The sequence below is a fragment of the Crinia signifera genome, chromosome 6, assembly GCF_055691185.1.
Source record: "Crinia signifera chromosome 6, ASM5569118v1, whole genome shotgun sequence".
Lineage (NCBI taxonomy): Eukaryota > Metazoa > Chordata > Amphibia > Anura > Myobatrachidae > Crinia > Crinia signifera.
The window spans coordinates 120,539,431-120,561,422 of record NC_139222.1 but is presented as its reverse complement, the minus strand read 5'-3'; the positions used below and the strand labels follow the sequence as shown (position 1 = coordinate 120,561,422).

The 21,992-nt window shown below is 45.2% G+C and overlaps 1 protein-coding gene across 1 annotated transcript in view; it reads right to left on the bottom strand.

Moving 5' to 3' along the window:
• CDC27 (cell division cycle 27) overlaps window positions 1-16,828 on the bottom strand; it is a 41,143-nt gene extending 24,315 nt beyond the window's left edge. Inside the window, exons 1-9 of the mRNA XM_083146959.1 lie at window positions 16,403-16,828; window positions 6,583-6,658; window positions 5,095-5,242; window positions 3,694-3,819; window positions 3,141-3,238; window positions 2,783-2,940; window positions 572-783; window positions 247-358; window positions 35-150 (exon numbers count right to left, since the gene is read on the bottom strand). Coding sequence (XP_083003085.1) covers window positions 35-150; window positions 247-358; window positions 572-783; window positions 2,783-2,940; window positions 3,141-3,238; window positions 3,694-3,819; window positions 5,095-5,242; window positions 6,583-6,658; window positions 16,403-16,429 — 1,073 coding nt within the window. The 5' untranslated portion in view covers window positions 16,430-16,828. The remainder of the gene's footprint in view (window positions 1-34; window positions 151-246; window positions 359-571; window positions 784-2,782; window positions 2,941-3,140; window positions 3,239-3,693; window positions 3,820-5,094; window positions 5,243-6,582; window positions 6,659-16,402) is intronic.
• Between the last annotated feature and the right edge of the window lie 5,164 nt (window positions 16,829-21,992).

Here is a 21,992-nt window from a genome sequence, read left to right as displayed (position 1 = left end):
GTGCCTGTGTTTATTTTTCTCTTTATAATAATACCTGGTCTGAGGTCCAGAACCCTGAGTCTGCACAAGAAGAACAGGGGTCACATCCCGACTGTTGCCGCTCTGTGAAAACACTGACTTTGTTCCTGCTTGGCTGATCCTGGTCACAGACTGAGAAGGACAAATAGAATTAGATCTGTCAGAATTAAACCAACCAAGGCAAGTTTGACATGGCCCATTAGCAGCCTAATTGGATCCATTACAGACCTTTTTAGCAGGGGTACCAGATGATGGCACATCAAGGACACAAGAGGAGTTGTAGGTTTGCAAGTATGACCCATCTCCTGGACTGGGAGTTTCTAGTGGCAAGATCCCAAAACTGTAAAAAGACCAGAAGTGCAAATTAGTATGCTGTGGAAACCAATAGCGTTTACAAGTTTGCTTTTTAAAGGTAACTTTACACAGCCAACTCTAAGATGCCATTTGCATTACCATTACATATCACTTTCAAATGTCCTAAGGTAACACAAGTCTCAGACAACCCATGATGGCATGAAGAACGAATATTATCCCAACAAATGTGTTTCCATACCTGGGGGTGAGTGGGCTCAGTGCTGCCGGCCCTCCTAACAGGCTTCGTCCACTCTTTGGTTTGTTCTGAGCCTGTTTTACCAAAATAGACGTACCAATTCCCAAGGGTAGAGAGTCAGGGGAGATAACTGTTGGGTCTATATAGGACATCGAGGAGTCTGTGTTCAAGGAGTATTTTAGATTGGATGATTCAAGGTTCAATCTATTTAGTTCCTTCAAGAGCCAGAAACAAAGAAAGCAATTGCTAAGTCTTTTGTAAACAATGTTAGTGTTCGAGAAAATAATTAAAGAGGCTCTTTCCCCTTGAATTATTGGTAAAATGCAGCAAAACATTATCCCCTCTTAAAGAAGCGAGATGGACTTCCTCCCCCTCCAATTTAATCACTATGCCTTGGTAACAGGAGATACAAAGATAAGTTCATATGAGGAAAGAGGTGTGCCGGTGAAAAATGTTATGCCCATCCAATCAAGTATTTACTTATACCTTACACTTAGTCCAGACTCCCCATCAATTGCATTTAAATTACGGGGATTGGGAGCATAACGTAGTACAGACCTCTCTTTAAAAGACTCCCATTTACAACACCATCCATAAGGGCCCTTATTCAGATCTGATCGTAGTACAAATTTGTTCTCAAAAATGGGAAAAACCATGTGCACTGCAGGTGGGGCAGATGTAACATGTGCAGAGAGCATTAAATTTGGGTGGGGTGTGTTGAAACTGAAATCTAAATTGCAGTGTAAAAATAACGTACCCAATATCTACCCTGCACAGAAACAAAATAACTCACAAATCTAACTATCTCTATACATGCTACATCTGCCCCACCTGCAGTGCACATGGTTTTGCCCATTTTGAGAACAAATTTGTACTGCGATGAGATCTGAATAAGGGCCAATGACCACAATGTATTTATATAGAACAAAACTACTTAAGAAAAGGTAGTAGTCAAATATATTCTACCTCGGTCCTCATGTACCCCCAACAGCGCAAGTTTTCCAGGTCACCTGGCAGGTGCACTATTATTCAATGACAAAAGATCCACAAGTGGAGATAATTAGTTCACCTTTAATTCTGTTTGGAGACCTGGAAAATGTGCACTGTTGCGGGTACTGGAGGACCGAGGTTGAGAAGCACTGTCCTAGAGAAAAACTGGGTCCTGTGTAGTAATGAGCAGCCTGTATTGAGATGAAGACTTAAAAAAGAAGAAAAAAAAAAAAAAAGGGGGAAGGTCAGAGGTGTCATACAGAGACCGTTTCGGAATTCTTAATTGGAAAGGCCCTTTACTTTGGGATATAAAAAAACAAACAAAAAAAGGTCGGCATGCATTAAGCCAACGGTCAATAGGTCATCATGGACAGTAGGTTGACAAACGAAAGGTGGATATGGTAATGGTTGACACCGGAGTTTTTCACAATTTTACCATCCACGTAGACTACAAGTAGGCTGAAGAATAGGAGGGGACGAAGTACACCAATTAGGGGTCTATAAATGCTCAAATTTATACACGGACACCAAAAAAAGCCCAATGAAAAACTCATGTTGACCTATTTGGGTCAACATAGACCATGGCGACCCGATTATCCACACTCTTCACAGCAATTATCTGTACCACAGCAGCTTTGACATACAGAGATGCACAGATATAGCAGCGCAGGGGAACAAAAACAACAAGTACAATAATAAACTAATGAAAAGAGGGAAAACCTGGTTGAAAGAGGACTTCTATCAGGCAGTGTGTATAGGCATTTTCTGCTTTTGCTAAAAGGACCACAACAAAATGTGAAGGAAGACCATGCAAGTGATCAAATTAAAAACTGATTTGGTCATAGAACCCGCAAGATGATGTGTGGCCAAATGTAGATCTCCCAAGAATCCATTACATGTGCAGTAGCCACCTGTCCTCACATATCGGCTATCAAATAAGGTCTTCTTCCTACTGGTTTAGAAAGGTTGCCACTGGAAATCATTTCAGGCCAATGAGCTCACAAGAAATGGCTTGAATCATATATTGAAAAACAAACACTTGCTATCCCTACTGAGCACAAATAACTATTGTAAGTGTCAAGTTTAAGCTCCAAATTTTCAACACTCATGTGACCAACCTCTATACAAGACTGCATTATACAGTGCCCTTTTATAAATGTCCCACAATCTCTTCTTGGTCAGCATGAAATCAATAGCACGTCGGTCCACAATATCCATACTTACTATAGTGTCTTGTGGGGTTTCCATTAATACTGTGTCGGCTTGCCTGTGGGATAGGATGTTGTGGGTGTTCACCATTAATGTGCAAGTATTAGGCAAGCAGCTACTAAAATTCTGGAGGGAGGTCAGTTTGAATGTCTGCTCGGGGTCTGGCTTTTCACCTAGAACACATAAATAATATATTATTAATAATAATAATAATAATAATAATAATAATAATAATAATAATAATCCTTTTGAGCATCCTAAAAAAACTAAAGTGTATAACATACAAAAAGCATACAAATATACATATACTGTACTTGGCTATGTTCATACCGTAAACACATTTGTAATATAAAAATGAAGAGAGAAGTCATACCTATTTCACATAAGGATTCAAATGGGGACCATAGGAAGGGATTTAGACTAAGGCTCTTTTGGTAACATTCTGATCCTTTGGCCAACCGATCGGTTTTGCTGCAAAGAGATTAATAGCAATAAATACAAATTTCTACAAAAATGTGCAAAACACGCCACACTTGCAGCCCGTGAACACACAGGTGCTCTCGCCGATAAAGGACTGGACATTCTCAAATGCTTTATGCAAGTTTAAACTCTAGGCTTGGTACAATGTTGGACTCCCAGTTTTCTCCATAGGAGTAGCTCCGATTAGGCTGCAGAAGTCGGTGCATGAGAGGCCACTGAGACTAGGTTGAAAATATAGCCACTCTACTGCAGAATACGCTTACAATATTAAAGGTGGGAATAGTATTTCCCATAGACACTGAGCAGGAGTCAGAATAAAAAAAATTCTTGCTGAATGCCATCACTGGATGGTAGAATATTACGAGACTTTACATACACAATAGGCAACATCAATATTCATGTCAGTACACAGAGAAAGGCATGCTGTAACCAGAGTTAGAGCTCACCAATATACATGGCCGAGCAGCGACAGTGTAAAGCAGGCAGAGTCTCCAAACTCTGTAACGATCTCCTCCTGGCTCTTCTGTTTATTCAGCACACCACCTGAGAGGATCTGCTCCCCCTCTGCCAGTCTGTAAGGGAAGAGGAGACGAGAATGAACAGGCAAAAAGGAACAACATAGATCTCTAAAGCAAGACAAAGACTGAATATGACCAGACAATGATTCATAGCAGAAGACAAAGCAGAAAACAAAACAAAACAAACCATCCTTAAAACAACATCATGAACCAACATATTGCGGTTGCTAAAAAAGCACCAGCAATGTGCCACTGATGGGTCCTATTGCGAGACATCTGATGCCCCGCTGCTGCCACCACAGGGTCCGGGTCCTATGTGCATGGGACCGAGCATCAGACCCGTCAATTTCCCATACAGCTGATTTGGGACGATATCGATGATCAACGATCTGTCGGGCCATGACCAAATCGACCCAGTGCCTTAACAAGCATAGCAGCAGGGAGTGGGTGTGGCTCTTTGTGCTAGGACATGGGGAGCGGCATGGCTGCAGCTAGCCAAGAGCCAGGCTTAAGGTGCCCATACACGGTCCGTTTAATGGATCCGTTCGGCACTTAATTAGCACGCATCGGATCGCATCCCTAGTGCATGCCTTGTGCATGCACTGTGATCCGATGCGATGTGTACCTAGTACAAAAAGTATGTGCAGCACATACTTTTTGTACCGTACGATGAGATGCGCGGGAGCGCGCATCTCCTAGTACAGAACGGACGGTCCGGGAACGGACGTCTATGGGCACCATTAGACTGAAAAGACAGTGCAGGCAGAGGAGGCTGTAACGAGGACTTTGAAGATAAACTGTAGGAAGCCTGCAACAAATCTTCAGGGATCTATAAAAAAACTGGAGGAAGCAGATTGGATCTGCACTGCTTCCTGCCGCTCAAGAAGTGAGGTGACTGCGCCAAGGAGGTTAAACATAATGGTTCAAGGGAGAAGAATTTGATGCTGGACAAGATTTAATTTACAGTCTTCAAATATTTCTGAAAGAAGGTGTGCTTCAACAATAAAGATTCCGATATATATATTTATGAGTGTTCAATAATGGTGTTCTTTACGCTTTAAAATTATGGTGTAAAAAGAGAACAATTAACCATGATCCAAATTAATATGTGCGCTTTCCAATTGAATCCAGACAAATTCTGTACAGGATATTGGCTTAAAGAGGGCCATGTTCCCTTGGTCTTCTTCTACATAATGATGTTAAAGCTCGCTGTGATTATGTATCTTTTAATTCATATCGTCCTATACCAACGTATAAAGTTGTATGTTTTTAAACAAAATATTGGAATATCAGAAATATGGGTAAGCAGGAAAGGAGACTCATACTCACTTGCTAAGATCCACACAGCACTTTGCGAGAAGATATTTACATTGCGGAGTGGCACAGCTGTGTGTTTTCAGGAGCCGGTAAGCCTTATATGCTTTTCCTGAGCGGTAATAACACGTTGCTAGCAGAAATAATGCCTCTTCTGAATGCACTGCAAAAATAAAAACATATTCAACATTCAAAGCATGCAAGTCACTCTGGTCACTGGGCCTAATTCAGACCAAAGCATGTTTGTTCTCAAATGGGCAAAACCATGCTGCACTGCAGGTGAGGCAAATGTAATATGTGCAGAGTTAGATTTGGATGACTTATTTTGTTTCTGTGCAGGGTGAATACTGACTGCTTTATTTTTTATACGGCAATTTAGATTTCAGTTTGACCACACCCCATCCAAATGTAACACTCTCTCTGCACATGTTACATCTGCCCCACTTGCAGTGCAGCATGGTTTTGTCCATTTAAGAAAAAGGTGCTTTGTGATCTGGTCTGAATAAGGTCCTCTGAGCCGTCCAGTACAATGTTCTAGTTAATCAACACGCCACATGTTTAGAGGAGACGCTAGGACTGTCTGACTATACACCATTCTCTAGTTGTATGAAAAGCTACCAAGTGTTTAGCAAGACATTCCAGATGGTATGGATTGCAGACACTTTTCATAAATATGGTCAATGTAATAGTGTGTGGGAATCCGAAACAGATGAGATTTTGGAGAGCTAGCGGTCATACTTCATAGTAGTGATGTTTAGGAAGGCAAAACCAGCCTGGGCCATTTTGTGGCCTATAATGTGCACTTTAAGGTTATATGCCTTGCAAGATGGGACTATTAAAACTCAATATTTTACAAGGTTAGTATATTTCTGTACTCTTACCTAGGAAGTGCCTGCACATAAAGGGCGGAATTCATCCGCCTGCTGCTAGTTCCGACAGGGTAAATAGCGGCAGGTGCCTATTCAATGCTATCTTTCCCAACAGCATTGAACATGCATCTCGGCAGAACGGGGCCATTTTGCAGAGAACGGGCATGGATTGTTGAGATTATGGACGTAATATCTGCATGACACCCAAACCACTTCACCCGACACCAAATATAATTACAAGATCACTAAGATCTTCACCACGTCTGCATGTTATGTATGGAGTTGCTGCCACATGACCGGCTGATTAGATATTGCAACAACAAGGTGCATATAATAATGTGGCCACTGAGCAATTTATGAAACTACAGTACACTTCATTTGACTGTCACTGTTGTTTAAGGTGAATAAAAACAAAATTCAGCTACAAAGTTAATAATGATAAATGTTACACTGGCAATCATAAGATATGTTAGAAAATCTAATTGGTTTTAGATGAAACACTGTTGGTGAAATAAGGTAATGAGACAGTTTAGCAACAATTAAAAAGTCAGACAGGGGACTGCACCAATCAAACTTTACAAGGAAGCAATGGACCCGCTCATTTACTGCAGTGTACACAGATTCGATAACTTACCTTCTGCATATAGTCTTTCTGCCAAAAACACGGCATCTCGATATGCGTAGTGATTCAGTGCTTGCCATATAGCAGCCTGGACATGAGAGACACAAAAAGAAATTGAAAGAAAATCAAAATTAGCAGAACCTAAGCAGAGATCTTCATACAGACTGAAGTAGGGCGATTCCGTACTAGAGGGAAGATGTAAGAAGTATTGAAAAAAAAGTGAAGTAGTAAGCCAGTGACTGACTGGAGAAGTTGCTCATAGCAACAATTCTTTTCACTGCTTCATACATCTCCATCCAGAGGGATACCAGTGGTATGCGGGTGCATCACTGTATTGGGGGGTTATTCAGACCTGATCGCTTTTCTGCTAATTTGCAGAACCCTACAATCAGATAGCCACTGAGGACACATCTGTGAAAGATTTGTTGTCGATTCCTGGATAACAAAAATTAACTATTCTGTTTGGATTCCATTTTCACTTAAGGTTACATTTCCCCTCAATGTCAGCATCAGTATAGTTTCCCAAAATGCTAGATTATACGAGGAGCAGTCCAGGAATACGCTAATGTGGACAAACACAGATGTTTTTATAGGTCGCTCCTCTATCCCATGCTAACAACACTGCCACCAATCAGATAAAGAAGCCATCTACCAAGACAACTCCGAATACGGTAGATGCAAAACAGATATCTGTACCAAAATAATGATAAATGGCAACATCATTCTGTGTTGTGGATGTAAAACAGAGTGATCTATACTATGACCAAGGTATTATGGTATCATTATTACCCCTTTCACACTGACAAATATTTCCCGGGTTATTGCAAATTAATGTACATCAACCCGGGAATCCTGTGAAAGGGTCCTGAAAGAATATCCCAGGTTGAGCATCCTGCCATTTCAACCCTGGCTGTGATCAGGGTTGAACCTGGGATCGACCCGGGATGTAGTGCAGTGTGAACGTGCCCAACCCAGGATTCTGTACACAGGACTGTAAAAATGCCTCTGATTGGAGCTTTATTGGGGTCAGAGAAGATGTTATCAGCCAGAGAAAGGGAAAGCAGAGGAGAACAGCAGCATGGTGGACTGGACAGATCAAGAGATCAGAGAGCTGCTCAGCATAAAGGGGGGGGGGAGGAAGAAATAGAGACAGATAACAGACACAGTGAAAGATGTGTGTGTGTGTGTGTATATATATATATATCCAAAATGAAGGCACTCGGGAGACTTATCAGCAATTCAAAAATCTGTATTGAAGGCAGACATAAATGTTTTCGGGACTGCAGTCCCTTCCTCAGATAACCTACTGCGGTCCCGAAAACGTTTATGTCTGCCTTCAATACAGATTTTTGAATTGCTGATAAGTCTCCCGAGTGCCTTCATTTTGGACTGTGTACGTATGATATATGTGGCACCAGGAGCAGTTGGAAGCATCAGAGTGCCAGCATAACTGGACATTATTATTAGGGTGGCCAATCCCGGGATTGGGATCGGCGGGATCCTGGGATTTGGCCCTAAAAAAAAAAAGTCCGGGATTTCAATCCCGGGATTAGGCTGCGTACGCAGTCTAATGCCGGGCAGCGTCTGAGCACTCAGGCTGTTCCTGCGTCTGAGCACTCAGGCTGTTCCCGACCCTGACGTGCGGCCTGCGCAACGTGATGGTCATGCTGCGCTGGCTACGCCGCCCACGCTGCTGTTACCCCTTCTCCTTTCCACCCGTCCTCCATCTCTTCTCCTGTCCGCCTGCCCCTTCACTTGCACCCGTCCGCGCCTTCACCTGCAGCCTGCCTGGCCTGATTCTTCTCTGGCTGCTGATGAGGTGCACGCGCCCGGAGCACCTCCGAACCCACTCCTGGCCGCCCGCTTGCCAATGTAAATATATGTGCGGGCAGGCCGGTGTGGGGGTGGGTATTAGTTACACGCCAGCGAACTAGGGATGCCAATCCCGGGATTGAGCATTTTTCAATCCCGGATGAAAAAATGCCCCGGGATTGGCATCCCTAGTTGTAACTACTATTGAAACAGTGCTGCAAGGTTTACCTTTTGTGAGCAAGAAAAATGTCCATTTCTAATGACATACATATGTATTTGCAGGGATTTCCCGGGAAGAGTGTCAATGCGACTGTGCCGGGTCAATCCCAGGTCTAAGTGCAGTGCGAAAGGATGCATTCCTGGGTTGTGTCACGGGATGCATCTGGGAACACATTCCCGGATGTGACCCATCTAGGTCAATGTGAAAGGGGTATAGTGTTCATTCTAGCACCCGCCATCTTTGAAAACCCACACAGTTCCTCTTCCCTGCCTGGGGTGTTGCGGTCTGCTATAGTGCTTCTAGCACAGTGTGGTCTGTATATCAGTACCGCTATGAAAACCAGACCTGTGCTAGAAACACCACAACAGACAGTGACACCTCAGGCAGGGAATAGGAACTGCATGGCTTTTCAAAGATGGCGGGTGCTAGAATGAACACTAGGGTATGTGTGTTATGGAGAGGAAAATGCAGCAATTCTGACATAACTTGTAGAGGTGTTTTGTAGGAGCTATAAATGCTTTAACTACTACTGTCACGCACCAGATGATCGCCTCCAAAAAAAAAAAAAAAAGCCATCCACAAAATCAGATAGGGCCATCATGTGATAACCTTTAAGCCCTGTACACATGCATCAATTTTTCCCGATTTTGCTTATACACAAAATTGAATAGAAAAATCTACTGTGCAGCCAAGGAGATATCGAATACAATCTAGTAAATCGAATGTGTATCTAATGCAAAAGTACAGATCTAATGCCAGATCTAGTAGAAAATTCTCTCTGCACATGTTACATCTGCCCCATGTGCAGTGCACATGGTTTTGTCCATTTGAGAAGGAATTTGCCATTGCAAGTGAACCAGAATAAGGGCCAAAATCTCTAACTGGCAACTCTATGCCTGCCAATTGCCAAAACACTTACACAATTCAGTGTTCGTTATGTATGACAAGTTTGTTGTGTAAAGATGAATGACTGGCTGGTGTCAACACACATTACAGGCTAGACAGGTATCACCTGAATTGCAGAAGATTGGGAAATAAGGCTAATTCTGCTCTCAAAGTATTTTGATGCCATTTTTCTCAACATTTATATTGACTGCGTCTCACTGCTAAAACAGCAATTCTCTCCTTTAATACCCCTTTCACACTGCAGCTATAACATGGTAAATTGCCGATTTTTAACCGTTTCAAAACGGTTATAGATGCAGTGTGAAAGTGCCAGTTTTAAATTACTACACGGTTCAGACCCGTTATTTTTGCAGTGTGAACAGGTCTGAACCGGTATTTTGGACCCTACACACTGGACCCAACCCCCTCCCCTGGTACCTGGCCAGTGAGAACTTGCGCCCCCCCTCGCACCTTGCAAAATGGACCCCCCCTTCCCCTGGAACCGCGGCATCTCCCACACCCTCCCCAGGTACCTCTAATGCTGGGGAGACAGCTGGAAGACAGCGTTCCTGGGCCTGGTGACACCGGGGTAGTCCACCTGAAAAGGCTCCCCTGTGGCGAACAGCCGGTTCCCACGTCGCCCCCTGCCTGCGGCCGGCTCGGCCGATCCCACTGGAGTCTCCATCAGAGAGGCGTGGGTGAGGGTGGCCCGGTAGCTGAGGGGACCCGAGCAGCGGCCGCTCCGGGAGCGATCCCAACAGGCCTCCACAAATCATCCCAGCTGCACGGCCACAGCTCCTGCAGGTCGGAGCGGAGGGGGTGAAGGCAGCAGCCGCACAGAGAGATGCTGCTGCAGGCGGGTAAGTGGGGCTTCTGCCCGTGGAAGAAGGTAGGTACTGGCTGTTGGTACGGCGGCGGGGGGCTGCTGTTTGGCTGCTGCCTCTGGGTCACCCCCTGAGCAATGCATTGGGGTACCTTTGCTTGAGTGCGCAGTGTGCGCTGGCAAGCACCAGGGGAGTGGGTGCGCATGCCAGTACCAGGGGAGGGGTGGCATATTACTGGTTAATTACCGTGTACCTTTCACAACGGGTTCAATGTGAAAGGTACAAAAACGGTAATTAACCAGTAATATACCGTTTACAACATGCAATGTGAAGGGGGTTAAACTTGCTCTGACTCGGTTAAAGAAACCTTTAAAAACCGGGTCAGAGCAGGTTGTGCAATGTGAAAGCAACATGAGATTTCAGGACTTTAGGACTGCTGCACAACACTGTTTTCTTAACAAAGTTGCTGGGACACACACACCAACATGAACATGCTGTTTAAGGCAACAACGGAAGGTTATAAACTAGATTTATTTAAAGTAAAATTCCACATGCAAAGTTTATACTACATTGCTGGATGTCAGGAATAATGTTAGAAATGTAAATATTAGTGTTCATTCTAGCACCCGCCATCTTTGAAAACCCATGCAGTTCCCTGTCCTTGCCTGCGGTGTCGCTGTCTGCTGTAGTGCTTCTAGCACAGTGTGGTCTGTATATCAGCACTGATATGCAAACCAGACCTGTGCTAGAAACACCACAGCAATCAGCGAGATCACAGGCAGGGAACAGGAACTGCCTGGGTTTTCAAAGATGGTGGGTGCTAGAATGAACACTAAATATTGTCATTAAAAATAAAGTATGGCCTTGACCAAACAGCCATTATGTACATAGTATTTCTGTAACGGTGATGGAGAATGCTGCAGTGTTAATTACTGTCTTAGTATACCCATACATGGTGACAATGTGTGCTATGCGATTTGACGTAGCTATTTAAACTACTATACTTATGTATACTAAATATGTAAAGTATATATCCCATGCAATTCCCTACACAGTGTGTGATTTGAACGAGACACGATGCAATGTAGTACAAAAATACCTGCCTGCACATAGTATTTTGCCTTGCGTTATGGACTACATGGGAGTGCGCATAAAAAAGGAAAAATAAACATACGAGAATTGCACGTGGCCACCTATACACCGCACATCATCACAAAATTTATTTTTATGCAAACCATCAACATTGTCAGTCACTAGATTCACTGTGACTTAGTCAATAGCATTTTTATTGTGCACAAATGAGTACTTAAACATGGTCTGCTGACATATTAAAACTTATAAGGGCTAGGTGTTCTCTAAGGAGAATTACACCAGAGTCAGGATTCCAAACTAAAGCTGGGTACACATCTAAAGATTTATCTGTTTAGTATATCGGGTGGGAACAAAAATCTGGCAACGTTTAGGAGCATATGACAGTTAATGATGTGCTCCTAAATGGCTAAAAATTATTGTTTGGATCAATTAGTAAAATCATTTGGCATCAAATGCCGATTGTCTTTCGCTCCCATACATTACCAGATCGTTGTTCCCACCAGGCAGATAGGAAGATAAATCTTTAGGTGAACATCCAGCCTTGATTCAACTGTGTGTGCGGTTTCTCCCACGCCCGTGTGGTTTTTGAAGGTGCGAAAAAAGGAGACGAGACAGAAATCAAGGAGTCTTATTTTTCCCACCCCCAGAGGATCTTCTATTTATTTATTTTTTAAATCATTATTTTTAGGAAAAACCATCAGGACTTACTATGGCATCCCTGCAACACTTGCAATTGTGAAAATGGAAGTTTCCTATTAGCTTAATTAGTCCTTAGTTAATCAACTTTCAAAGGGGTGTCTTCCTCCAGCCTGTCATGATCCATTCTTCTGCAGCAGTGGTGTGCTTACGTATGTGTGACTCCTGTCAGGGGTGTGTGTGTGTGTGTGTATCCCCCATATGTGGGTCCAAAGGCAGCATCTCCCAGCAACACCTTCTACTGTAAATAGATGGAGGAGAGAGGATCTGGAGCAGCTGAGCACACCAGACTGGTAAGTATCAGACGCTCTATCCTCGCACTGCACGGTTTTCAAAGCATGAAACTCTGTGTGCATGTTCTTTAAATTGGATACTGTGGGAATCGAGAGTGTACATACTTGTGGTAATCCAAAATTGGATGCAAGACCAGGTATTTTTGAGGACAAAAGCTTGCACCCAACTGGATACCACCATAGCGAATGTTGATATAAAAGTCCCATTTGCACTAAAAAAAAAAAATCCTCCTGTAATACCGAACTACGTAAAATTATTACATATACAGACAAAAAAAAACGCCTCAATGTTTTGTTTGATAATAAAAAAAAAATATATATATATATATATATATATATATATATATATATATATATATATATATATATATATATATATATATATATATATATATATATATATATATATATATATATATATATATATATATATATATATATATTCCGGAATATATTATTTTAGAATTTGTACCTGGATTACAATGCTACGAGGAGAACTTTATGTTATCAAATATGAAACTCCCACAGTGCACAGAGTGAGGTGTAATTGCAATGGAAATGTTCGGAACGAGAAATGTATAACAAATGTGATGCGTGTTCCTGGGGGATCCGATATGTAATGCCGGCGGTCGGAATCCCGACACTGGAATCCTGACCGCCGAAATCCCGACATGGGGGGGGGACGTGGAGCGCCCCCCCTTGCGGGCTCGCTGCCTCGCTGCGCTCGGCACGCTATTTTATTCTCCCTCTATGGGTGTCGTGGACACCCATGGAGGGAGAAAGTTTTGGGATTTCGGCGGTCGGGATTCCAGTGTCGGGATTCCGACCGCCGGCAAATTGACTGCATCCCTTCCTGGGATGTGTCCATTCAGATGGCTGAATATAGTCAGCCTTATCAGGATTTTATAGGAGTGTAACTGAAGTGGTTCCGTACTTAATTTTACACAGTGAAAGGCATGCTCATATGGAAAAGTTAGCACCTACCATAGAGGTGGTGTACGTTCTGACTGTGGCATCTAAAGATGCATAAAATGGTATTAAAGCATCTATAGATGCTCAAAGTGGGGGCCTCAGTCCTCGCAGTCAGAAGCATGCTTGTACACCAGGGGAAGAGTCGATACTATGATAAATTTGCAAACACATATATGGCAAATTTAAATTGCCACCATTTCAGAACTCCTATTTATGGGCCTCTTGCCACAGACACATCGATTGCTTCTCTTCTCACTAATTCCCCTTTCACACAGCCCACCCGTAAATTACCCAGCATTTTTGATTTGCCGGGTCATTTTGCTGGGTGCAGCCTGACCCCAAATCAAACCATCAGCAATTACCGGGTTAAAACTTTTCTGTTGTGTGAAAAGGTAAACCAGGGTCTTAAATCCTGGCTCACCTACCCTGGCCAAGAGCATGGTGAGCGACCCGGAATTTAAGACCCAGGTTGACCCTTTCACACTAAAGAAAAACCTGGATCTTTCAGATAATTCCCGGGTTGAAAAGCTTTAACCCGGTAATTTGCTTCTTGGTGTGAAAGAGGTATTATACTGGGTACTTGTGTAGCTTCACGGCGGCAGGCTACGCTACATTTTCAGCGTAGGCTAAGCTACATTGTCAGCGTAGCCCAACGGCTGCCTAGCGTCTCGTCCCTCCCGACCTGTTCATACCCCCACTATTCACGTGGGCGTGGAGGATATTTTATAAAGTGTGACGAGCGTAGCGAGCCCGAAGCATGGCTAGCACCTGCCACGACCCTTCCTCCAACGCTGTCCCTCGCCTGACGCGACACTTCCTCCAACGCTGTCCCTCGCCTGACGCGACCCTTCCTCCAACGCTGTCCCTCGCCTGACGCGACCCTTCCTCCAACGCTGTCCCTCGCCTGACGCGACCCTTCCTCCAACGCTGTCCCTCGCCTGACGCGACCCTTCCTCCAACGCTGTCCCTCGCCTGACGCGACCCTTCCTCCAACGCTGTCCCTCGCCTGACGCGACCCTTTCTCCAACGCTGTCCCTCGCCTGACGCGACCCTTCCTCCAACGCTGTCCCTCGTCTGCAGCGACTACCTCCAACGCTGTCCCTCGCCTGACGCGACCCTTCCTCCAACGCTGTCCCTCGCCTGACGCGACCCTTTCTCCAACGCTGTCCCTCGCCTGACGCGACCCTTCCTCCAACGCTGTCCCTCGCCTGACGCGACCCTTCCTCCAACGCTGTCCCTCGCCTGACGCGACCCTTCCTCCAACGCTGTCCCTCGCCTGACGCGACCCTTCCTCCAACGCTGTCCCTCGCCTGACGCGACCCTTCCTCCAACGCTGTCCCTCGCCTGACGCGACCCTTCCTCCAACGCTGTCCCTCGCCTGACGCGACCCTTCCTCCAACGCTGTCCCTCGCCTGACGCGACCCTTTCTCCAACGCTGTCCCTCGCCTGACGCGACCCTTCCTCCAACGCTGTCCCTCGCCTGACGCGACCCTTCCTCCAACGCTGTCCCTCGCCTGCCGCAACCCATCCTCCAACACTGTCCCTCGTCTGCAGCGACTACCTCCAACGCTGTCCCTCGTCTGCAGCGACTTTACCTCCAATGCTGTCCCTCGTCTGCAGCGACTTTACCTCCAATGCTGTCCCTCGTCTGCAGCAACTTTACCTCCAACGCTGTCCCTCGTCTGCAGCGACTTTACCTCCAATGCTGTCCCTCGTCTGCAGCGACTACCTCCAACGCTGTCCCTCGTCTGCAGCGACTACCTCCAACGCTGTCCCTCGTCTGCAGCGACTTTGCCTCCAATGCTGTCCCTCGTCTGCAGCGACTTTACCTCCAATGCTGTCCCTCGTCTGCAGCGACTTTACCTCCAATGCTGTCCCTCGTCTGCAGCGACTTTACCTCCAATGCTGTCCCTCATCTGCCACAGCTCATCTTCCATTCCTGCAATCACCATCTGCCCTGTTTTTTTCTCCACTACAACCTCTATCATTGCTTATCTGCTCCGCTCTTCCTCCGTTACTGCCCCAGTTTGCCATGTTCTTCCTCCATTACTGCTCAATGGTACATCCTCCATTAGTGTCCACTATTTTCTCCACTCTTACTTAATTTAGTGTCCAAGATCTTCCGACACAATCCCTCCCCCCCAAAAAAAATCTGCTCTGCTTTTGCTTTAATTTGCGCTATTCTACCTCCATAAATTGGTTTTCATCACTGCCACAGTCAGCAGCACTATACTATTACCGACCAAGTTGTTTGCACTCTTCCTCCATCACTGATACAGGTTAATACATTGTTGCACCATTAGTGCCACCACTATTCTATCATTGCCCCGGCTATCATGCGCGCTTAACCAAAGCCTAAGTTTGCCCTGTTCTCTCTAAATTATTGCACTACAGTGCATCATTCATTAGTGCCCTTCTATTTTCTACAATCTTCCCCTGTTTTGTGCCACCATTCTTTCTTATTCCGCTCATTCTGCATCCATTACTGCCAATATGCCCTGCTCATTTTCAATTTATTGTCCCATTTGTACCACTCCATGACTACCCTTGTTTTCTTTGCGGTCTGTCTATTAGTGACCCATTTGCCTACGCTTCCTATTTACTCTTACTGCCCCATTCCTAGTACATTAGTGTACTCTCCTACCCTCTCTCCATTTTCTCACATCCCTTCTGTTCTTGCTCTTAACCCCCGTATTTTCTATAAATCCCATCATTTCCCACCTTTCATCCAAACTAGTGTTACTGATCACCCCTTACACCCCTGGCCTTCCTCCTGTCACCGGAGCCAGTCATACTAGGCTTCCTCCCCATGGCCCAGACCTGTCCTCCTGTTCCCCTCCCCTCTACCCCGGTAATATGGTAATTTTCTGGGACTCTCGCCTGTCAGCAGCGCCGGCACATAGAGAGCCTGACAATGCTTATTCCTCGCTGTCCCCTACAGCGGCTCCCGTCTTCTGCCCCTCCTCCCCTCTCCCTATTCCATCACTAGGCCTCAAGCCTCGTTGTGTAGTATGCTGATATGCCGGCTCGCCTGTTACCTGGACGGGTTCTTGCAGCACCGTCATTCTCCGGCCTCCGGCTTCCGCTCTCTCTCCCGCTGTCGGGGCCTCTCTCCCTGTCGGCAGCTCTCAAGACGTCACACGGGCGGCTCCGGCTCATTTAAACTCACAGCGACCGTTACCGGAGAGGCCGCCGGAGAAAGCCGAGTTCTGTCGGATATAACCGACCGTCGGCGAGGATAGCCGAGTATCAGCGGAAATACCCGAGTGATGCCGGAGGTAGCCGAAGTTCTGAGGCAGTATCCGAAACACTCCGAATGATCACGGAAATTGCCATATAATTGCCATAGTATTTTTCTGCGCGTCCGGAAATAAACGACGAGAGTCACACAGTGCAGGCAGCAGGACCCAGGTCAGGAGGATGAGGAAGGCGGCACCTTTAGAAATCAGACTGGTTACAGTAGAACAGGCTTTCCCAACCACGGTCCTCAAGGCACACCAACAGTGCAGGTTTTGTAGATAACCAGGCTTGAGCACAGGTGACTTAATTAGTACCTGAGTGATTCTGATTAAACCATAGTTACCTACCCTCCTGCATTCTGCAGGAGACTCCCTGACATAGCAGCAATCTCCCTCTCTCCCTCATTAGTCTAGCAATCTCCCTCATGTCACCTAGCACACATTACACTGTTACATCATAGTTACCTACCCTCCTGTATTCTGTGGGAGACTCCCTGATACAGCAGCAATCTCCCTCTCTCCCTCATTAGTTTAGCAATCTCCCTCATGTCACCTAGCCCACATTACACTGTTACATCATAGTTATCTACCCTCCTGCATTCTGCAGGAGACTCCCTGACATAGCAGCAATCTCCCTCTCTCCCTCATTAGTCTAGCAATCTCCCTCATGTCACCTAGCACACATTACACTGTTACATCATAGTTACCTACCCTCCTGTATTCTGTGGGAGACTCCCTGATACAGCAGCAATCTCCCTCTCTCCCTCATTAGTTTAGCAATCTCCCTCATGTCACCTAGCCCACATTACACTGTTACATCATAGTTATCTACCCTCCTGCATTCTGCAGGAGACTCCCTGACATAGCAGCAATCTCCCTCTCTCCCTCATTAGTCTAGCAATCTCCCTCTCTCCCTCATTAGTCTAGCAATCTCCCTCATGTCACCTAGCCCACATTACACTGTTACATCATAGTTATCTACCCTCCTGCATTCTGCAGGAGACTCCCTGACATAGCAGCAATCTCCCTCTCTCCCTCATTAGTCTAGCAATCTCCCTCATGTCACCTAGCCCACATTAAACTGTTACATCATAGTTACCGCCCCTCCTGCATTCTGCAGGAGACTCCCTGACATAGCAGCAATCTCCCTCTCTCCCTCATTAGTCTAGCAATCTCCCTCTCTCCCTCATTAGTCTAGCAATCTCCCTCATGTCACCTAGCCCACATTACACTGTTATAATTTTGGGGAAAAAGGAATGAGAGACAGATACATTTACATTGAATCATCTGCACCATTTCCCAGCACTTTACCAATTATAGTAGCTCTCTGTAACTGCTTTGTGGCTCATCTACATTTGGATATAAGTAATTTTAAAAGATTCCTCTCAGATATAGCAGTACACAGCCACGCTTCTAGGTGCCACGTTCACAATCTCTTTTCACAATCTCTCCATATATGGAACTAGCCATACCCTTTGGGAGGAGCATGACACGCCCCTTTAATGGGGCGCTGTGCAAAATTCTACTACCAACTATAAACTCCCTGAAATTAGTTTTCAAAAGTAGGCAAGTATGGATTAAACCATCTGCTGAAGCCTGGATATCACTAAAACCTGCACTGTTGGTGTGCCTTGAGGACCGTGGTTGGGAAAGCCTGCTGTAGAGTGAGTGGGTTGATACAAATGAAAATAACAATAAAAATGTTGTTCAGTAAAGCTGTAGTTACAAATCAAAGTGAAAGTAGTGTTGTGTTGCACATGGGCGGATCCAGATGAAAATTACAGGCACCATCCATGATAGGAGAGGGTTTGAGAGGTGGAGTGGTGCCAGTGTACATGATCATACCTCCCAACATGACCCATTCCAGGAGGGACAAAATGCTCTATTTCAGGACTTCCCCCTGAATGTATGATTGCCATCACCTGTGCTGAACAGGGGAATTGATAAGAATGGTATTTTTCAACACAGGTGATGGCAATCATTCATACAGAGGGAAGTCCTGAAACAGCATTGTGTCCCTCCTGGAGAGGGTCATGTTGGTAGGTATGCATGCTAAAAGAGCAGTGAGAGAGAGAGAGAGAGAGAGAGAGAGAGGGGAGCAGAGAGAGGGTGGGAATGGGATTATAAATAGGACCTGGCGTTTAAAGTACAAAGGCCCACCTTGGCAACAAAAGTGAAGGATGTACTTGTGCACTCTGGAAAAGGAGGTGTGGTCACTCAAAAGGGATGTGTCCTTGAGTGTAGTGTACCACACCATATACAACTTCTACACATTATGCAACAAAATACTAGACCTCATTATACTTGCCCCTTACTCATGATGCCAAATGGAATGAGCCAAAATTCAAATAATGCCACACGGATTGAGCCAAAATGCACAAAATACCAAATGGAATGAGCCAAACTTTAGATAATGCCACACGGATTGAGCCAAAATTCACATAGTGCCAAATGGAATGAGCCAAAATTCATATAATGCCACACAGATTAAGCCAACATTCACAATATGCTTCACAAACAGGGACATTGGAGCGCATTTAAAATTTACACCATAATGCCCAGTACATGTTAAGCCACACACCATAATGTCCATTACGTATTATGCCAAACACCATAATGCCTATTAAAATTTATGCTACAAAAGTGCTACTTACAGACATGCTCATTGCCAAGGGTTCCATGCTCATTGCCAGGGGTTCCATGCTCGTTGCCATGTGGGATTACATGCTCATTGCCATGGGGGAATACATGCTTGCGGTAACAGGGGGGCAGCTGCCGCCGGGCAGAAGTAACATCCATTGACGGGCGGGGAGCGCCGGGCTGCTCCATTACCATATGGGAACGCCCAGCGTTCCATGGGCGTTTCCATGAGAACGCTGGGCGTTCTCATGGTAATGAGGCAGTGACGCGGGTGTGTGGACCGGGTAGCTGACATCACCGGATGTCAGCTGCCCGCCCATATCACGCCAGCGTGCACACAAATGTAAGTAACTCAAAAGTCACTTATATATGCGTGCACGCTAAACATCATTCGATGGTCACCGACCATCGAATGATGTGGGCGGACACCCCAGCAAAGCGAATGGATGTTTATGCAAAACATCCATTCGCTGCTGTGCGGGCGAAGCCGCACTTTGCTGGGGGGGCGTGCGTTCGCCGGGCGGGGTTTGGTGGACTCGCAAGGCTGCGAATTCGCAGCCTTGCGAATCAACCTGAATAACCCCCAAAATCTCTTACTATTAATCCAGGACAGTTTTTCAGATGCAATTATTGTACAATGAATAATCATAAATGAAAAAAACTCCCAAATCAATACAAAGTAATCACAAAAACTGTAATTAACTAACTCTACACAAATGTGTTTGACACATAGGGGGAAATTTACTCTTCCCCTCTCCCTCCTCCACCCCTTCACCTCTCCTTGCTCCTCAATTTCCCAAACTCCTCTCACTCCCCTCCGTCTCTCTCCCTTACTCTCCATCCTTCATTCTCTATCTCTTTTTACCCATCAGATACAAAACTCTCAGTTTCTCCCCCTCTTTCTTGCTCTCCCTCTCTCCTTTCCTCTCTTTCTGTCCCCCTCTTTTTCCCTCTTCCACTATCTTCCCTTTAACTATTTTTAGATTATTTCAGTTCCACCTTTATTTGGTTTCAAGTGTATAAAATTTGTTTATTTTAAGGTACATTGTTGTTTGTAAGTTTATGCGCACTGTTATTGTTTACTTGTTATATTAGTGTCATTGTTTGAGTCCATGGAATTGTAGACGTGAACCATGATTGACACCCCTGCAAGGGTCCAATGTCGCAATGCATGCCGCGGTCATGTTGGTGACACACAGCCCTGTGGCACACACAAAAATGCATGGTTTGTAGGTTAAAGTGGTATGGAGCCACGGCACTGCTGCAGGGGTACCACTCTGCTCTGGCTCCATCTCTGAAGCTATGATAAACTATTGACAGTTCAGGTAAGGAGCTGTGTGGTCTGAGGAAGACTGAGGGCAGTTTAAGGTAGGAGCTGTGTGGTCTGAGGAAGGGGTTAGGTGAGGAGCTGTGTGGTCTGAGGAGAGGGGCTTTTTGGCCTTGGGGGGAACGTTTAGGTGAGTGGCTGTGTGACCTGATGTCCGGGGGGACAGTTCAAGTGAGTGACTGTGTGGCCAGAGGGAGACGTCTTAACGGAACCATCCAACAAAATTCTCATTTACAACATCTATTTGGGGATGTGAGTACTCACCAATACAGACAATTTACCTGAACTAATGTCATTTGGGTGCTGCTAAAAGGGCTTATCCAGCAGTCCTTTTATTTATATATATATATATATATATATATATATATATATATATATATTTCCATTATAGACTGGCAGGCTCAGTTAATAGTGGTTCCGGTTGAAAGGATGACAGTAATTAGATTGACAATCACTATGTCGACAACTGTTGGTCTACAGGCAAAAGATCAACATGGTGAAAAGGTCAACAGGCACTATATTCACATTACAAACATGCAATAGGTCGAAATGAGAATGGTTGTCACATGAAAAAGCCAATATGAGTTTTTCACAATTCGTCCTTATTTGCTCACTCGACTTCCACTATCACATCTATGCTGATAACACTGAAAGGTCCTTATGTACTAACTGGGCTGCCGATTTTGAAATCGGGTCCATCGCATCGCATCCGACCATATCGCATGCGATGCGATGCGATGGACCCGATTTTTCCTTAGGATTCAATGTTAAAATGGACTGAGTCCATTTTAACATGGAATTCAATGGGAAAAGGGGTCCTTTTCATACCCCTACTATCCAAGTGGGCATGGAGTTGGATATAAACCTGTGGCGAGTGTAGCGAGCCCCGAGAGGGGACACAGAATACCGTCCCCTCGCGGGGCTTGCTTCGCTCGCCATGCTTCGGGCTCGGTGGCTCGCTACGCTCGCCACAGGTTTATATCCAACTCCATGCCCACTTGGATAGTAGGGGTATGAAAAGAACCCATTTTTCCATTGAATTCCATGTTAAAATGGACTCAGTCCATTTTAACATTGAATCCTATGGAAAAATCGGTTCATCGCATCGCATCGCATGCGATATGGTCGTATGCGATGCGATGCGATATCCCATCGCATCGCATCTGAATGTATGCCTTAAGTTAAGGCTTACAATCAAAAAATCGGCAGCCCAGATAATACATAAGTACCCACTGAAATCTACCGCTCCTTCCCTGATCTCTCTCCCACTATCCTCACTCATATCTCCAACTGTCTCTCTGCTGTCTACTCTTGGATGACCCAGCGCTTTTTTAGACTTAAAGGGGGAAATTTACTAAAGGAAATTTGTAAAAAAATAGGTGTATTTGTATCCAGAAATACACTTATTTTTGACATTTACTA